Source organism: Chelonoidis abingdonii, chromosome 3, assembly GCF_003597395.2.
Source record: "Chelonoidis abingdonii isolate Lonesome George chromosome 3, CheloAbing_2.0, whole genome shotgun sequence".
Lineage (NCBI taxonomy): Eukaryota > Metazoa > Chordata > Testudines > Testudinidae > Chelonoidis > Chelonoidis abingdonii.
The window spans coordinates 116946528-116965655 of record NC_133771.1 but is presented as its reverse complement, the minus strand read 5'-3'; the positions used below and the strand labels follow the sequence as shown (position 1 = coordinate 116965655).

General features: G+C 40.8%; 1 protein-coding gene across 3 annotated transcripts in view; it reads right to left on the bottom strand.

Moving 5' to 3' along the window:
* SASH1 (SAM and SH3 domain containing 1) overlaps positions 1-14376 on the bottom strand; it is a 186389-nt gene extending 172013 nt beyond the window's left edge. The window contains exon 1 of one of the 3 annotated variants that reach the window (XM_075064031.1): positions 14296-14376. Coding sequence is in view for 2 of the 3 variants with exons in the window: in XM_075064030.1 (XP_074920131.1) it covers positions 13358-13453 (96 nt within the window). In the remaining variant the exon portion in view is untranslated. The other 2 variants (XM_075064030.1, XM_075064032.1) reach the window with 2 other exon arrangements.
* Positions 14377-19128: the final 4752 nt, after the last annotated feature.

The window sequence follows — 19128 nt, the reverse complement described above, 5'->3', positions numbered from 1 at the left end:
AGAAGGAGATGCATCTGTACATTCCCTGGGGGAAAAAAATGAGTCTTCCCAGAATACCTGAAAGCAGTGAATGAACATGGGACACTATACTAAAAAGTACCATGAAAAATGCAGGATAATCCACCTGTTTTCACCCATCAATTTTATTTTAATAATACATAGCAATGTAAATAATTCTACACAAATACACAAATGTTGACTGCACAACTTGGGTAACTGAGAAGGAATTCCTGGGAGTTGCTGTTTTCTTCCAATGGGGAAAATATGAACTCTGACAAACTTTAGGGAAGTGCAATATGCAGAAACATGCAGAAGCCGTCCAAAGAATTTGACAGCTATGGGGATCCTGAGTTTCCTCAGCGAACATGGAGTCTTCCCTTATTCAACCCTCTCTCTGGTATTAAGTTACTGGGAGGGAGGGAGAAAAACAGGAAACCACTATTCCTGAAACTAAACTTTTAGGTTAAAATCTAGCAGCGAGGTCTGTGTAAACAGAACTCATTGCAGCATCGGGGCCTAAGTTGCAATCTTTGCCATCAGAAAAGCAACATTTGTCAGGGGATTTAATAGCTTACTAATGGCCTGCTCCTGCTCCCATTAAAGTCAATCGCAAAACGCCAACTGATTTCAATGAAAGCAGGATTAGCCACTTTAACGGCTGTAGTGAGGACTGAGATGCTTCTAAGAAAAAAAAAAAAGACCTGACGTGCAGCCCAAAGAAGAAATGTGGCCCAAGGAATCGGGAAATGCAGCCCTATTGTGGGACAAATTCTCTCTGTAACCAGTAGCGAAGACAAAACTGATAACTGTAGATTTTCACTCTTGTGGATGAACTCATGCAGCCCCTATCCCTTACGCAAATAAGAGCAAATACAATGGTTGTGTGCATTTATTTTTTCATTTTAACAATTATATAAGAGTATACGCAAATCAGCTGGAGTGCCAATTTGCAATTTGCCAACATGGCTCTTAGGGCACAGGTAGGCATACCCATATTAGCATTAATCTAGCTAGCCAAGTAACAATAGTAGTGAAGACATGGAGGAATGCACTTCAGCGCAGGCTAATAACCTGAATACATACCCCGACAGGCTTGCACTGGGAGCTAGCCCATGCTGCCATGTCTACTCTGCTATTGTTACCTGTGTTAACTAGATTAAAGCTAGCACAGGTATGCCTACCCACACACTACAATCACTTGCAGTGTGGACATACTCTCAGTGTTAGACACTGAAATCCTTGCTCCACTGCTCACCAGTTATGATGTTTTTCATTATTCCCAGTGTGCTAGCTGACCACTGGAATCCGACTGCTTGCTTTGTCAAGAACTTTTTTAAACACCATCAGTCTAGTACAGGTGCTGTAGCGCACAGCTACTTCTATTTTTCGGTTCTGAAATAGAGGTGGCCTCTTCTGCGTCATTGCTCTGATAAAACATCATCTGACATGAAAGTGGGAAGGTGCCCTCTGGCACCCTTCCTTCTGTATTATTTTCTACAATGATAGTGACAGAACAGCAGCCTTTTCCCCTGATGAATTTATGTTGTAACTCATCTGCATTAATACATAACTCAGGCTACAATTATGTCATAGAGGTCATGGAATCCGTGACATTTTCTGCCCAAGGCTGGAACTCCCAGCAACCTTTCCCCAACTCCTCCCTTGCAGCTCCCAGCCTCCACCCTGGTAGGGAGACCCTGCAGTTGCCTAGCTGCAACGGGGAACCCCTCTGAAGCTGTCCAGCCATGGTGGGGGGATACCCTTGAGCTCCCAGCCACCCTGGGCGCATGGGGACCCCAGAGCTCCCACTCCCCACAGCAAGAGTGGGTGCTCAACCTGCCTCTCCATTTTGTCAGGGATATTTCAAGTGACAAACAAACAAACAAAAGTGGTCTTATACAGAAGCCATCCTGACTACTGTAAGAAATTCAGAAATCAAGCCATGATGTTTCTCTCATCCTAGCACAGTGAACTCATTTGTAATTGCCACCCAGCTATAATGCCCTTGATTTCTATCTTATGTGTAAGAATATGTAATCTAGTATCCCTAAATATATTATAAATGTCTGATTTCCCTAATATATACTCCCCCCATAAATAATTCTTAAAGTAGATAAAATCATAGAGCTTTTGATAAGTAAGCATACGGTTATATTACTATCAGTATGAAAGATGACTGATACCAGTAGCAACACAGTATAGCAACAAAAGCAACATGCTAAAATCCACTTTCCGTTTCTGCTTTCAGTTCCTAGGACTGAACTTTATATTACTGGTGCTACAACATCCCCAGCTGAGATTTCCTTTCTCAATTATCCAGAGCTGAGAATTAGTAGCCCTCAGAGCACAACTTATAGATCTATCTATTCAGTTACATTGCCATATTCTTCTCAGCATTGAATAGAAGTAAGAGGAAGACTGCAGGCACTAAATCTAGAGGGGAGCATTGTATCTGAGAACTCAAAGGGAAATTCTTGCAGATTGTACATATTAATTTTAGGGCTGTGACTCATGCATAAGTGTGGCTTATGGAATGCAATCATAACTTTCAAATAAGAACAAAAATGTGAAATGCACTGAAATATAATTGGGCCTGCTTCACAGTTACACGGATGCTCCTTTACGCATCTCTAACAGTGTATTTACACACACTCTAAGGACTCTTAACACTGCCAGAGTGGTATAAAGGGGGCCATAGTTTAAATTAAGCCAAAATTTCTCTCTTGGAGAACAGTGGAATTAAACCAGATTTACATTGCTGTAAATGACAGAAGAATTTCCTCACTGTTTTGAGAGCAAGTTCCTCTTGGAAGTCATTGGAATGCTAAGGACCACAAAGCTTAACACCCATGTATTTCAGATCACCACACAGCAAAACCCTGGCAATATTATACTATTAGGGAAGCACATGAACTTATGAAGAGATGACAAAGGATATTTCTTTTTGTTTAAAGTCTATGGGCCAAATGCTCTGCTCATGTAAATGAAGTCAGTTCCACTGACTAATGGAAATTCACTCATTTATGCCAGCAGAAATTGGCCCTATATCTATTGTTTCCCTCGCCCTCTGTTTCTATGGCACCCATTCCACTGCCCAAAGCATCTTCAGCTGCAAAAAAAGAGGGTTAGGAATGTTCCGCCAATCAAAAGACCTTATTGGTGGAACATTCTTTCATACTATGTAATATTTAAACAAATACAGGACTGTCCTCTTGGGATTCTGGTGATAAACCACTAAGAGACCTCCTGTGGTACTGTAACAGAACCCTTTAATATATTACCTATTACATTGTTATGTATGCATTCTTTTTTCCTCCTCTTCTCACCCTCCCCCCCAAATATGTGGCTTTATAACTAACTATCTTAGGTCCTGCCCCTGTAAAGTGATGCTCACAAGCAGATCCTTATGCTGACAGGGACCTTCAGAGAAGTCAAAAGCATGTAACAAACAGCAAAATCTAATGTGTCTGTAGCAGACGCAGGCCTGAAACAGATTTTTTATCCAGACTCCAAACCCTTTCTAAATGCCAAGGCTGTTTGGATCCAGAGTTTTGATTCCTGATCCATGTCTTCTTTTTAGGTATGATGGGTACTTAAAACAAAAACACTTATAATAAATGATTGTTTTATATCTAAGCTTTTGATTTAGCTTCAAAACAACACAGAGATCCAATATACTTATCATCTATGTTTAAAAAATGTGTTTTTCAGGAGGTTAAACAATATTAAGGCTTGGTTTTTACCTCTCAGTTCAAACTCCTTATCCAGCAAATATTGAAACTATTTATTATCAAAACACCGGTTATTTTATATCAATTTGAATTAAAATACAAAATTAGCGTGTGGTTTGAAACATCAAGTTAACAGCTGAGAAAGGCTTTAACTATTATTGTAAATGAAACCAAGGAAAATATTCCACTCAAACCCCAAGAATATTCAACTAAACATAATATGCACTCATCAGGGCCAACATCACACACTTTACAATCACAGCATGTGCCTTCTTTCTATTTTGAGTGGTTGGCTGAAATTTCAATAGTTTACATTTTTATTTAAAACTGATTTATTAAAATAAACTCTGCTGTTAAATGGTACTACCAGTAGAACAGGGACTGCCGCAACTTAGTTTTTTAGCTCCCAAAGACAATACACACTCCGAGATATTTCCCCAGCGGAGATCATGCTTTTATCACAGAAGTATTGTCCTTAGAGAGATCTGTGCATAGTAAAACCAAATGGAGCAATTCTCTTGTGCATGTTCCATCATGAGAAATGAGAGACTAAGATCCAAATATCCCTGACGCTGCACCTCAATAAATTAACTCCTGCTGCCTCCTCCTCCTCTCACCTCACCACCCGAGACACATTTAATAAATTGAAACTGACCAAATTTTAGAGTCAAGCTCATTCAATTGTGAGAAAGAAAAAAATCTACCTAATTTTTTGTGAAAATGAATATTATGACAAACAACTCTATATAATAAATGTCATTACTCATCTGCTACGTAAGTCTGTCAAACTGTAATTAATATATAGCAGTTCTGAGACCAAATTTACTCACAAATCATTAACATAATGATAACGGAAAGGATGGGGAGGGAGAGATCTCATACTGCTATGTAGGGAGTGTTGGAGAGGGTAAAATGTGGCACCTATCCAGGGCCAACCTTTCCTCCCAGCATTTATCAGCCTAAAACTGTGTAAGCAGAGTCAGGATGAGCTCTGCCCTGACATCTGGTGGTGAATTGTGGTGAGTTGTGGAAAAGAACTTCAGCGGCTGGTCTTGTTTGCATAGGCACACCCACCCTGCCTAGCATGACCCCACAGCCGCTCAAGTGGTCGCTTTGGCTGCTGTGGGATTCCCAGTTTCTCTGTTATTGGGGCAGGAAAAATAAAGTGTTGCTACCCTGATTATGTGAATCAAGGCCAGTGGAACTGTTTTATGACAGAAGGTCTCACTATCAACTAAGGAGCACTCGCTAGACATGGGTTCCAAAACCCAGTGAATTGAGAGAGGCTGGGGACTGGTATTTGTACCTGATGATATGCGCCCCTTTTGAGGGCCTGAAAAACCAATTGCACCTTCTCTTCTTTCCACTTTTGAATAGCAGAGCTACTTTTGATTCCATTAAGAGTCTAGTTATAGGCTGCTGTACTGAATTCACTTTGGGCCAATGGTGCACCAGCACTGGGGCTCCCCTACTACAAGCTGAAATCATTAAGAGTTAAAATCACAGAGTGCTGTATTAACTAGTGAGGGAGCCTGAAGATATATTGCTTAGCAGCTGGCAGAGCGGAGCAGTTCGTGGGACGGCTGGAGCAGCCCATGGGACAGAGAGTGGAGTGAAGAGACTCATGGTGAAGGCCGCAGAAGAACTCCACGGAGAGGCGGAGCAGTCAGCCTCGGACCACGTAAGGTTCCCCTTAACACTCCGCAGGCCCCTTCTCCCCCCGCAACCCCATTTCCACCCAGACTGGGGCGGGGGTTAAACTCTGCAGATAAACTTTTGAACTCTGGGGCTACACTGACCAGGGACAGAGACGTTTGGGGTGTTGGACTTTTGGGACTTCGGGGTGATCTTTTGGACTTAAGACCCCAAGGAGAAAAGGATAGTGCCAAACTTACTTGAGGGTGGGTTTTTTGCTCATGGTTTGTGTTATGAATCCTGTTTGTGGTGTTTCCCCAACATAATGCCACTTTGTTTCCCTCCTTTATTAAAAGGATTTTGCTATACTCAAACTCTGTGCTTGCGAGAGGGGAAGTATGGCCTCCTAGAGGTGCCCAGGGGGTGCTATGTAACTGTCCCAGGTCACTGGGTGGGGGCTCGATCCAGTTTTGCATTGTGTTATTGAAACGCAACTCATAGATGCTGAACCCGGCCTTTGTTGCTGCCAACTCAGATGGGGAGAAGGGTTACAGCTATATAGAGGAGACCCTTCCACTGGGGGGAAAAAGGACTCACACAGTGGTTCCCCTCCCCTACAGCCATATGGCCTTTGGGAAAGAATTTGCAGTGAGGAGCCAGATAGAGGCTGAAGCTGGCACAGTAGCAGAGGCTTAAGCAGTGACTAACAGACACTGAAATATTCTCTATAGTTTGACTAGACCGTCTTTGCCTTGTGCTGATTGGCTGTTGATGCTAACCCCCAATCTCAGTCTCTTCACCTTAGCTTTACACCACATCTGCCCCCTGTACCTTCCTACCACCTCTCTTCTCACCTGCTTCATCCCCCTTTCTCTGCTCTCTCATCCTCTCTTTCCATTTAGCTGAGCCTCTAAACATCCCCTCAAACAAATAAATAATTGAACTGATATGACATCACTCTGCCTACATGTTAAAACCCTTTGCCCCACTCTGTGTCTATCCTTTCTCTTTAGATTGTAAACTCTTTGGGACAGGGATTGTCTATTACACTGTATTTGTACAGTGCCTACCACTCGGCTAATCTCTAGGCACTACTGTAATAAATATGATTAATCATAATTTAGCCATCACAGAAAGTTCCTTGCTCTGAGAGCAAGTAGAATTTTCCAAGGCTGTGTTATTTAACCAAGAGGCCCTGACCTCTCAACACCTAAATACCTTTTATGTATTACAATAAAATTCCTTTAAAAAGTTATTTTCAAAAACATGTAAAGCTATTTTAAACCTGATGCACCAAATACCAGATCATTTTTCATATTCACAAATGTAAAAACAGCATCCAGAATGGGCAGATTCTGACAGTCTGCTTTATCCATTGCATTTGGTATAATTTAGAGACAGCTGAATTGGTTGGTGTTAAATATGGTGAAAAAATTAAAGGAGATGAAACCATGTGTGTAAATTCTCATAATGGTGCATTTTCACAGCCAAATGACAGGAACTTGAAAATGGAAACCTTTATAACCTTAACAGGGTGGCTAATCTCTTGAAAACAGCTATTTCAGCTGTGCAATTCAACATACAGCTGTATAATTTCCCTACTTTTATTTCTCTGCAAGTCTGAAAAACCAGTTCTTTGGCTGGAGCCAGGCCTGACCCTTCTTATCAAGCTTTAGTCTCCAGGATCTCACAGAAAACACAGATATCTCCATCAAACTTCAGTGTATGGGACCTGACATGCAAGAAAAAAGTCTTTATCAGAAGTTCTCTCTGAACTGTCTCTCTTCAGAGAAGGATTAGTGTTGGTGGAGGTAAACTTTTATGAGATGAAAAAGGAGACTGGATAGGTAGGCAAAAAAAAAAAAAAAAGCTTATCTGTAATCAGTCACCGTCTACGTCAAGGCTGATTCCCCGCTCTGGCACTTCGAGTGCAGAAGGTGGGGGCCTGCAAGGATTATAAAAATTAATACTGGCCACTCCAGGCTTGTATTAAACTCCCAAGGTTGCAGCTTTTCTGTGAGCTTGGATGGCTAGATGTTGCCACCACCCAACTGCAAAAACCCCTTTGAGGACCCAGGAAGGCTCACTTGGGAATTCATTGCTGTGGGGTACCCTCAAGCCCTTTCACATCCCCTCCGGGGAAATGCTGAGAAAGAAAAACAAAGGAAATCAGCTGTTGCCACCAGCTAATTAAACAACATGTGCACAAACTTCTTAGGACACAAAAATCCAATCCTGTTCCTAAAAAAGGTAAATTTTATTAAAAACAAAAATAAAAAAATACACCTGGAAACTCAGGCTATTGCTAGATTTAAGGATTACAAGGATTAAGCATCAAGAATAACTGTCTTGAGGTGCAGTTTAAAGGTTACAAGCAAAACAAAAGCATTTGGGGTTAGCACAGAGAAGTCCACAAGCCATTAAGAAATAAAAAGAGATTAAACCTAATCACATCTTCCTAGACATTTCCTGATCTACTTACATATCTAGGTACGATCTGATGATTTTTTATAACTGGTCCAAAGCTTCTTACAGCATTGCTGCTCTGCTCCCTCTCTCCGGAGAATAGCCAGAGACAGACAAAGAGGAAGTTTTTTCCCAATTTTAAAAAGTTCTAGCCTTCCCATTGGCTTTTCTGGTCAGGTGCCCACTCCTTTCCTTTTACCTATGCAGGGAAACTTTTTTACCCTTTACATGTAAAGCAAGTAGAGAATAACTACTAAGAGGGATTTTATAGCTCTCTGGCTGGATGGATGTCCATAAAAAGGGAGATACCCCACCCCTTTACCAGAGTCCATTTCAATTCATTGATATGAAAAATTATATTCTAATCCAACAGTCATGTTCTTCAAGATAGCAAAACCATATATGTCCCCCCTCAAAAGATATGTCAGGTCTGTTTTGTTCATCCTTGGCACCTGTGATTTGCTTTAAAAACCCACTCTAAACTAGCTGTGGTAATGAAAACATTTTGCATCCAGGGATCTTACAGCAATATATAAAGGCAATTAAGTTCCCAGAGGTGAAAACAAGCCTAGAGATTACAGCACCTCGTTTTCTACTTTTGGGTTCATTTGTTTTTGAGTGTTGAACTTGAGACATCCTGGGGTCTTATTTTCAGCAGTGCTGGGCACCTGCAATTCCAGTTGAAGTCAGTAGCCTCAGTGTCTCAAGTTAGGCCCCCCAAAAATGAGGCACGCCAAGTAGCAGACTTTTTTGAAATATTAGCCTAAATTTGCATGCCTTGTTTAAAGTCATGGCAAGCCTGTGACAGAGTCAGGAACAGAACCCAGAGAGCAGATCTTGAGCTGGAATAAATTGCCATTGATGGACCTATGATAAATTATGCTAGCTAAGGATTTGCACTCAGGCCTTCTGACTCCCGGGACCTTTGGTTTAACAACACTGGACTCCTTTATTTACAACACACTGGATAATACTAACGTAATTAGAAATAATAATAGCCAAAGAATTATCTGACGGGCTTCTCTCTTATGTTTAAAGATCTTTATTACTACTTTGATAAGAGATTAAACCTAACTGTTGAAAACTGCATGGAGCATTGTACTAAGAGCCTAGATTATGCATGCAAATAGAGTTCCAGATGCAAATATAAGCTGATTTTATTCCCCTCAATACAGATAAACTGTTCTCTTTAGCTGGCAACTGTTCACTAACTATAAAATGCTCTGGATAGAAATTAAGAGTCTTTGCCCAACACTTATCATTGAATCGCCAGCCTTGAAACCAGGAACTTGCTAACACTTTGAAACAATGAACTGAAAGGTCATCTAGTTTCACTGTAGCTCATACAAGAACCTCTGTATCCTTTGCTAAGATCTTGTTCTTTCAACAGGAAGAGTCCTAAGTGAGCCATAGCCTTGTCTTTGAATTAAATCCTTGCTCCATTGAAATCGATGGAAGTTTCAGCACTGAAATCAGTGGGGCCAGGATTTTACCCAACATATTCACTACAGCAGCAGTACCCTAAGGGAAGAAACCTACCTGTAACACAAAGAATTATGCTGCTTTAGGATACTATCTTCTTCACTATATTAATGCCATTAGGCCCTGCCCTAAAAAGTACAGCTATAAAATGATCAAATCTATACACTTACCTGTGCAATATCACTAACTTTGACATCAGATCAAAGACCTCACTGACAAACACATTTAGGATCTGACCAACAAGGTGGATTTGCACTACCAAGTCAGTCTTTCGTTCAGTTTGCTCTCACTACACAGTATGTTTGATTCAAATACTATACACCTTGGAACAGTTCCCTAAAATGGTGCTACACACAGCGACACAGAGCATCTCCATGGTATAGACACATCACTCATTGGAATCTCTCTCTGAAAATCCCACATGAATTTCACACCATCAATTGCTGATTTGAGACTTTGAACTATTAATTAGCCAGTGCTCTCCAACATGAGTATGTCTAAAATTAAGCATGAAGCTTTCAACTATAATTATGTTACCTAGTGCATTGCATTATCATCATAAACTGCTCCAAGGTGCTAATGCTACAAATGCTACTATCATTAAAGTAACTGCAATAAGGAAGATAGCGAGAGACTGTCACTCTCACTTCTCCATCTCACTACTTGAGACCTTTCTCTCTGATGAAGTAGGTATTCACCCACGAAAGCTCATGCTCCAAAACATCTGTTAGTTTATAAGATGCCACAGGACTTTTTCCTGCTTTCTTTCTCGCTTGCTTTTCCCACAGTATATTCTCGATCTCCCCACAAATCTGTATCAATTCCACACTCTCTTTTCTAACTGAACTCCAGTTGTAACTAGCAGCATTAGTTACACTAATGCACATCCACTCAGTCAGTTTGGACATTTTAAACGGCAATCTAATTGCCAGGGGACTACACCTACAGTCAAAGACCAGTTCAAGAGATGAGGGCTCTCTCTCCTAGGTAATGCCCAGGTGAGCACCAACCCCCAGTCAGCTGCTGAAAAAGGGACACTTCTGACTAAGACACTGCCCTAGACCCTGTTTGCGGATCTGGCTCTCCTACTGACTTCCTCAAGTAAATGTCTGATACATTTAAAACCCTCCCAACTGCTTGTGGCTGCTGGAAAGGAGGAGGAGCACCTTCTCTCTGTTCCCTTTTTGTCCTAATGCCTTCTGGCTGCTGCACGGGTGTGTGGGTCACTGACGTTTTAACTTCTCCCTAGTCTTGGAGCTGCTGTGATGCAGATGTCTCCACTACTCTACTCCTTTCTTAGCTTTCTGGCTGTTGCAAGGGCAGTTGCTTAGCTATTCTACTACTACACCAATTTCTATTTTGGAGTCCTCCTCTCCAGTAAATTGGTTTAGTGCCTGCATCTACTATAGCTCATAGCTTTCCCCTAGCAGCAGAATGAAACCGACAAAATGCCAGTAAGTATATACTCTGTTCCATTTGCTAAAAGTATGAGCAACAACAGAAGCACTGGGAGTCTATAGACTCAGGAGGACAACAGTGAATCAGTTTATGCTCAGTTCATATTCATATTTAGAATGTTTACTTTGCAACAATAGGAGCTAGAAACATTGTTTAAAATAAAATCTTAAGTTCTGCAGAAAACTGAAGGTCTTCATTCAGAAAAGCTTTTTTTTTTTTTCCTCCTCCACAGGTAAGTACATTTTCAAGACCCAATGCAAGGATTTATTTTAAAGTATTTGCAAACCTGTTTGTAATATACAGAGCTCCAGCAGGAAGAGAGTTATGCTGGGTAACTATTGTGGCTAATGCAAACACCAGCTACTTTTACCAAGTATCTCTTTCCTGCCATGCGGACTTATAATATAGACATTTTGTTTTAGATTAGTTTTCCTACGAAAAAATAGGAGGGCTCTATTAACCATGGAGGAAAATAGGATGTGCAGGCAGAACAAACCTGTCCACAACTTGATATCACCCCAAATGATTCGATCTGAGAAAATCATAACTTTTCCCCTATTAAAATTCACCATGCTGTATGGTAGGGTTGGCCACCTTCTAAACCCTTCTCTAAGACATCCAGTAACCCTCTGCTTTCAGTAAATGCAGAAGTGAAACCTGCCAGAAAAAGAGAAAGAAGCTGTCCATAAAGTACCAACTGTGTACTCCCTACCCAAACTGGCAAAATTGACTCCGCTTTCATTCATACACTAAAGTCATTAACAGAGAAATATCATATGGAGCCAGGTGCTACTAAACTGATTTGCCATTTGAATGAGGATTTCTTTGGGGAAAGGAAATAAGGAGGTATTTTTTAAACATCACCTTTAGAATTAAAGTATTTCATATGGAAAAGTCCTGTAGCATAGCAAATAAGTTTTTCTTAAACTCTAAAAAGCTTTAGACTAGAATTCTATTGGTTTTCATAAGAACCTTTAGAACTTTACAGAACTATAGAACTTTTCATAAGGAATTTGTCATGATATTCCTAGATGCTTATGGTGAATGATTAGAAAACCCAACATTCTTTGTGGTTATTTGCTTTCAACATTCAGTATAGAGGGTTCTACTGTTAATTACCAGATTCCTATATTTACAGAAATTTACCAGCTATGAACTTATACACAATATTACTATTTGGTACTTACTAAGTGGCAATTGTCTAGGCTAATTATCACCTGTCACCTAAAATAAATATTATTCTAGCAGTGTAAGTAACAATAATAAAAAGTGACAGAGTCCTGTGGCACCTTATAGACTAACAGATGTATTGGAGCATAAGCCCACTTCCAGACTACAAAGAAAATTACAGAACAAATGACATACTCTGATAGCCCACCTCTCTCTAGAAGTAGTCCAGAAATAGTGTTTAAAGTAATTAAATTCAGAGCATGTACAGTGTAGCTGTAGAATTTTGATCTACTGTAGCTGTTGAATAATTGAACCTCGGGGAGGGAGGAGAGGACACCAATGTAAGAAATATTTCTTTCTACCATTCTTAACTCACTGCATACTTCATAAACTGTCTTATTTTAATAATTAAAAATTAAGATTTCAAGAATCAAAACATGGCATCCAGGATTACTCCTTGCAGCAATTACTCCTTACTCTAAGCAGCAATTTCTAAAGCACAACTTTGCTCCAACCCTATAGTAGTTTACAGAGTGTGCTGTGTTACTTATTCACTGAATACCACACACTGCAAATTTCTATCTATTAAAAAAAAAAAATCTTGCTCCCCAGAATTAAACCAAGTTTGACATGGTAAGAACTGAAATTCATGCACAGAGTTTTTAGAAGTTTCAATAGTTGAACCTAGTCCCAGTTACTTATATTGTTAAATACAATACAGACCAATATAAAACAATAAGTTCTTCAACCAAACTGAAAAGACATTTTGCTAGACATGGAACACAAAATCTGTGTTAAATAATTGTGAATTGCAAAGCAACTCTTAAAATGGTGCTCAGTATTATGTTCTTGGAGATAATATATTCACAAAATGCCAACTGCTAAAGATGAAAAGAGACATTATTGCTAACTATATTCCAAAATTGTGATAATGGTCATCCAAGAAACAGTTTCTCTCAGCATGTAAATTTTTCAGGGACAGAAAAAAGAAAAGCTAATCCACAAAATTTCTAAAGGCAAAAATCAAACAGGATGGTGAAGCCGGATATTATAACAACAACAGCAACTGATAACACTGTTCAATTTACCAGATAAAATTTGCAGCAGGTACTGTACAAAGTGCAATGTATCTGTAAGGGTTTACCACATGTGCACAACCCTGAAAAAAAATCTCACTCATCTCTGATGATTCAACAAGAAAATGGTTACTTTACAAGAAGATCCAACTAAATTTTTATTCCACATTTTTCAAGCAATCCCACAAAATTTCCCTTCTTAGTTTTGCAGTACACACTTTTTTTAAATAAACAGTGCAACAGAATAGCTGCTTTGAGTACAATAGACAGCAATTCAGATCTCCCATCTTATTTCCCTTTCCTTTCCTTCCTTTCGCCTAGCAGCCCCCAGCAACTCACCAGTATTCCCATTACATCCGTCCACAGTTTGGAGAACGCATCAGACATCATACTTTCTGGCTGGGGTTCGGGGCAGGCTGCTTGTTCCTCCTCCATGACTAGATGGATTCCCTGCCTCAGCAGAGCTTAATACTGGTTCCCAACAACTTTCTGTCAAAGGGATGACTCTTCAACACACCACACACCAACAACAAACACTTCCCCAGTCCTTCTGAACAGCTTCACGATGCCTTCTCATCTGATCTCTGCTACCAGCCAAATCACTGCTTCCCAAAAGAAAGCTTCAAGGACAAGGGGGGAAAAAAATCTCCTCCAAGTCAGATGCCAGATTCTGCTCAGTCATTAGAGCTTTCCCCTAGGGTCTGTCCTCTCTTAGCTGATGGAGCCAGGAGCTGTGCACAGCTGACATTCCTTCCAAAACTTTTCTGGTAGAGCTCCAGCAACAGGGTAGCAGAAGGTAAGTCTGCGCCACAGTTTCACCGCGGGGGTTCTCGTAAGCTTAAAAGCAAAGGATTCATTGCAAAATCTTCCTTCCAACAAATAGACACACATCCATCTAAAAGCGAGTCCCTTAGAGAGTCAGCTTGTAAGGCACCGCTAGCAGAATAGGTGCCTATGGTTTCTTTTCAGCGCGTAGATAACTTTCTAGTACCCCTTTCTTCCAAATGAGCTCTCCCAGCTTCCCATGACTGCTCACTCCCCCAGCTAAAGAAAGCTTTTAGCAACAAAAGGTACTCTGATGTCAGGCTCTTTGCATGGAAATGAGCCACAGGCAGGAGAACAAATCGCCTGTTGAAAGAGCAGCCTCTGGCGTGCACAAGTTTCGAGTCACCAAAGCAAGTCACTTAAAACATTCTCCGTCACATCCAGGAAGGAACCTAAAGCAGCCTCCACACTAGCCCAGCCTCCCCAGGACTTCGCATGCCAGGGATCCGCACCTTTTCCAGGGACGCCAGCCTAACTCCGCCTTTTACGTTTCAGAACAACAAGCGCTGGAAACTTGGTCCGCCCCGAGGCTGAGCGCGAGGGTTGTTTTATCTGGTTCGGGGGGGGGTGGTGTGTGTGTGTGTGTGTGTGTGTGTGTTTAGTTTGCGATTGCGCTCTTCTCTCACGCGGACACATACACAGCTTGGGAATCATTCGGCATCTGACGAGGCAAAATGATGAACTGAGAGGAACAGTGCCTTTTAGTTTAAAGTGTAACAAACTTTTGTAAAAATTGCAGCCTTTTGCTGCCATAGGGACGCTACCATGTGGATTATGTTATTGCTAAACATTTCCAGCAACAGATATTTTTAGTTGACTATTAGACCCCCCACTATTTTTCTTTTTCAAAAGGGTCGATCTGTCATTGATTAGGTTTTATAAGGCGAGCTTCCCTGAGGGCAAGGTTATGGAAATATTTCCTTCCCTTCTGTTTCTTATTTAGTTTTGTTTTTTTCCCATAGGACGATGAACTGCAATAACCAACAATTACATATGGCGCTCCCTCTTTTGGGGAAGGGGTAGATTGTACATGCACTTAAATACATTTGTTTGTGAAAGTGTAGTCAATAAAATCATGACAAATTAATAGGACTTTAGGATATAAACGCAAACTGATATAACATGAATTTGGATATAATTTGCTAAAGCAGCGCTGGGGGGGATGTGCTGCTGTACACCTCCCCGGATCAAAGCAAGTTTGGTATAAGGCGGTTTCATCTATAACATGGTAAGATTTCTTGGCTCTGGAGGACAGCCCTGTATTGGGGTAGAGGTGCCCTTCTAGAGAAATAGCTGTGCAGAGCAAATCACTTCTAGAGAAATAGCAGAGCAAATCACAACCCTATAATTCCAAAGCCCACCCACAAATTTAGAAGAGCTGGATATTTCTGCTAAAATGATCAGCAGTATATAGTTTAAATGTAATATGATTTGTTAGGCTCTAAAATTAATAACCACCACCACCTCAAAAAGCTATTGTTTCAAACTGCCATTAATCGGAAGCCCTGTGTGCAGGGGGTGAAACTGTCATGGTATTTAGTAGCTGTAATGGTATTTTCAGCATTTTAAGCTGTAGTATAGATGGGGCACAAGCATCTTCAGTACTATCTCAGCCTGGTTCCCAAGTAGAATGTTGGCCTCCCAATGGCTCAGAGACAGCACCAGAGCTTGGCTGCTGCTTATGCTTTTTTTCCCTATCTACCATCACAAAAATTTACCAGTCTCATCAGTTTTCACAGTGGTTAGATGGAACCCTTTGGGCAGCCATGAAACTGACAAGAATGAGGTCAATTTCATGCTGCTGCTGCTTGGGAAAGCTAGGAGCAAAGATTGACCCTGGAATAATTCAGGGAGAGCAGGACTCAAACTGACACTGGGAGAGGGATAAAGTAGCAGAGGCATGACACACCCACGCACACAAACAGAGAATGCTCCTTCTCCCTGCCACACAGCCACTGGATTCCATTTATAAAGTTTTTGAGGGGCAGGGACTTCAAATCTACTAAGCACAGGCTGGTTTCAGGAACAGATCCCTGGTAGAAATCCCACAACTCTCCCCTTTTGCCGGATATGAAGGAAGAAGATATTGGCTTCTCTGGCCACTGTCTTTTGACAATATTGGTCTTTTAACTAGTTAGTCCTCGAGCTATTAAATGCCTGAAAAAAATCCCAAGACCAAAGGGTGGTAAATGAGTGAGTGCACAGCTGAGTAGGACAGAAAAAAGGAGAGAGAGATTCACAGAAAAGTAACAAAAGAGAAGCAAGCTACTAAAATAGAGAGAGACCAATGTTGATGATGAGGTGAAGTTTTTACCAGCACACATTTAAGATGTCCTACATCTCATACATGACTTTCCCCCCAATCATGAGCAATACAGCAAGGCCAAAACACACATGGGGACAGATTTTGAAAGGTAGTGAGGAACCTAAGGATGCAGACAAGCGGGATTTCAATGGGAGCTAGGTGTGTAGGCCCTTTTGTAAATCCCACTAGATGTCCATCTGTGTGTTTAGGCACCTAAAGATATTTCATAGTCTGGCCCTTGAAGATAAAAATCTTTACATTTGATATTTTAAATTATATGTAAGTACGGACCCTATATACCTGCCCACATGCACACCTAAAGTATGTATGTGAAGTACTGAAAGGTTTTATTGGCACTCGTCTGAGAGGACTTGCATAGCTCACAAGTAGTTCCATTAGTCAGGAGTAATAAGGCCAATGGGGCCATTCAAAATGCATGTATGTTAAACCTTCATGCCACAGTCATGCAACTTTAAGCATCCAAAAATCATGTAGTCAGGCACCCAAACATCATTTCATGTACAAATATAATGCATTTGGAATCTCTTTATACATTTTTTTAATGTTAGGGTACACTCATTTCGTCACTACCAAGAGGTCTAGACATTTTTTTTAAAACAAGACTGAGCTTCTCAATTCATCACTTGACTCCAGGAGCTGGAGCTTTAGGAAAATACCAAATATTGTGAGAATTGGCAACACCATCCAGTATAAGCCTCTCATTAATTTATGGTTTCATCTCAAGACATTCTTACTAAAAGATGCCACGTTCCAAGAGCTGCAGTGACAAAGGCATGACAAACTGTCACTCCCCACTCTCAGAGAGCATCTTTCCCCCACACTCAGAGTCACCCCAGTGGTAATTCTCCTCATTGTCCTTGAGCAGCGAGATCCAGTGGAATTTTGCAGCACTTTACAGGGACCAGTTGTATCGAGAGTATGGGAGTTCTAGGGCAAGCTGAAGCACAGATCTACAGCAGCAAGTCTAGCTGCCTACAATTTGGGTTCTTGATTACAGTTTTTCTGTCATGTTGTATCTTGGGGTAATTGATTTCCAGTTATCTAACATGTAGTCTAGACCCTCCCATCATCTGCATAATTAACCAGTAGCTGCAAGATCCCATAACTCAATTATCTCATCAGCTTCCTGTGTGCCTGCAATGCCCACTGATGTCAGTGAGAGTTGCGCAAACACAGCTGACAGGACTGTTCAACTTCAGGAGCACTGACTTTTCACAAATCAACAAGAATCCCCCACCACTCCCAATGCAGACCTGACTAGAAGTCAGCCTTGAAAACATGCCAGGTGTTGTACTCTATTGTTAGGGAAAAGCTCACATGCATGCTCATAAACACACATATACATATACATATACAAACACCTGGGAGCTCAGCAACAGCATATGCACAAACCCTTCAGTCATGAGGCTAAGGGTCAAATTCCTTTTCCACCAAAGAAGTATCTCATCTCTCTGTGGTCTCACACCCATTTACTCAATCATAGTAACAGGCATAAAATTAAACAAAGTTTAATTATATGCAAAAATATTTCAAAACAATTTCTTTATTTTCCCTTAATTTTTTTAAATTTTAATTTAAACAATATTGAGTTTATTCTTGGCTTCAGGATCCTTTACCGGTTTCTCCGTACTAACTGCTTCAGTTACAGGAACCTGATACTACCCGCCAGTGCAAAGTATACTCTGCTGAGCATCCTAAGAGGCCTCTATCTGAAGGCAGGATTGAATCCTAGATGCACAGAGTGGATGGTGTAAATTAATGCAAGGCAGTATATTGGGACCGATTTGTCTCTCACTAATTTTCCACAGGCACAACTCCATTGATTTCAAAAGAGTAACTTCAGATTTATGCAGATAAAAGTGGCAGGAGAGAGTCAGGCCCATTATGATAAGCTATTTTCACATCACAGAATTATATATATTTTTAAAAGCACATGATTCAAAAGCACCATTCACCAATTAGATGATTCCATCAGGTTTTGCTCATTTTTTTAAATCAGGCCATCCAACAACACTGACCTGGTTTTCTTTCATAATATGTTTATAATTCAGGCCACATAGCCTGCTAAACTTATGCACTGCTGTAGAGATCAGAAATCACTAACTGTTTAAGAGGTTTAGCTGTCAGCTTCAACTATTATTGCTAATTTTATGATCATCACTAGAGCAGCAGACTAATGCCCTCAACACAAACCAAAAGGGGGTCCGAGCTGTATAATTCAATTAGTGGAAAGCAGTTATGGAGATTGTTTTATTTTATTAAAGTCTGAAAGCTCCACATTAGACAATATCCATTATTTTCTCAGTTATCTGAATCCCCCCAAACTAAAGAATAAAAACAAGAGAGAGAAATTACTCTAGTAATCCTTCAACAGTTAGGCTGTTCTCAGTGGTGACGGAGGACAGAACAAGGAGCAATGGTTTGAAGTTGCAGTTGCGGAAGTCGAGGCTGGATATTAGAAAAAACTTTCTGACAAGGAGAGTGGTGAAGTATTGGAATGGGTTACCTAGGGAGGTGGTAGAATCTCCATCTTTAGAGCTATTTAAGGTCCGGCTAGACCGCACCCTGGCTGGGATTATTTAGGGAAAGTGGTCCTGCCTTTAGCAGGGGGTTGGACTAGATGACCTCATGAGGTCCCTTCCAACCTTTTGATTCTATGATTCTATGATTAGTGCTATATAACTACCAATTTAAAACACTGCCAAGGCTGGAGGGGGTCTAAGGCTTTGGTTAGGAGAGGCAAAATATGGTGACCCTCACTTTGTATGACTCATCGTAGAAGAAAAGAAATCTAAACATGGCTGTAATATTCACTGTGAGCTTTTCTGGAAAGATACTTGTTGAGTCATAAGGAGAAAGGAAAGGATCATATCCTCTTTTCCTGCATGCAGATGTATTCAGAAATTGTCTCATGTCCTGTCCAGTCCCCCCCCGCCCCTCCACCCCACAATTAGGGCTG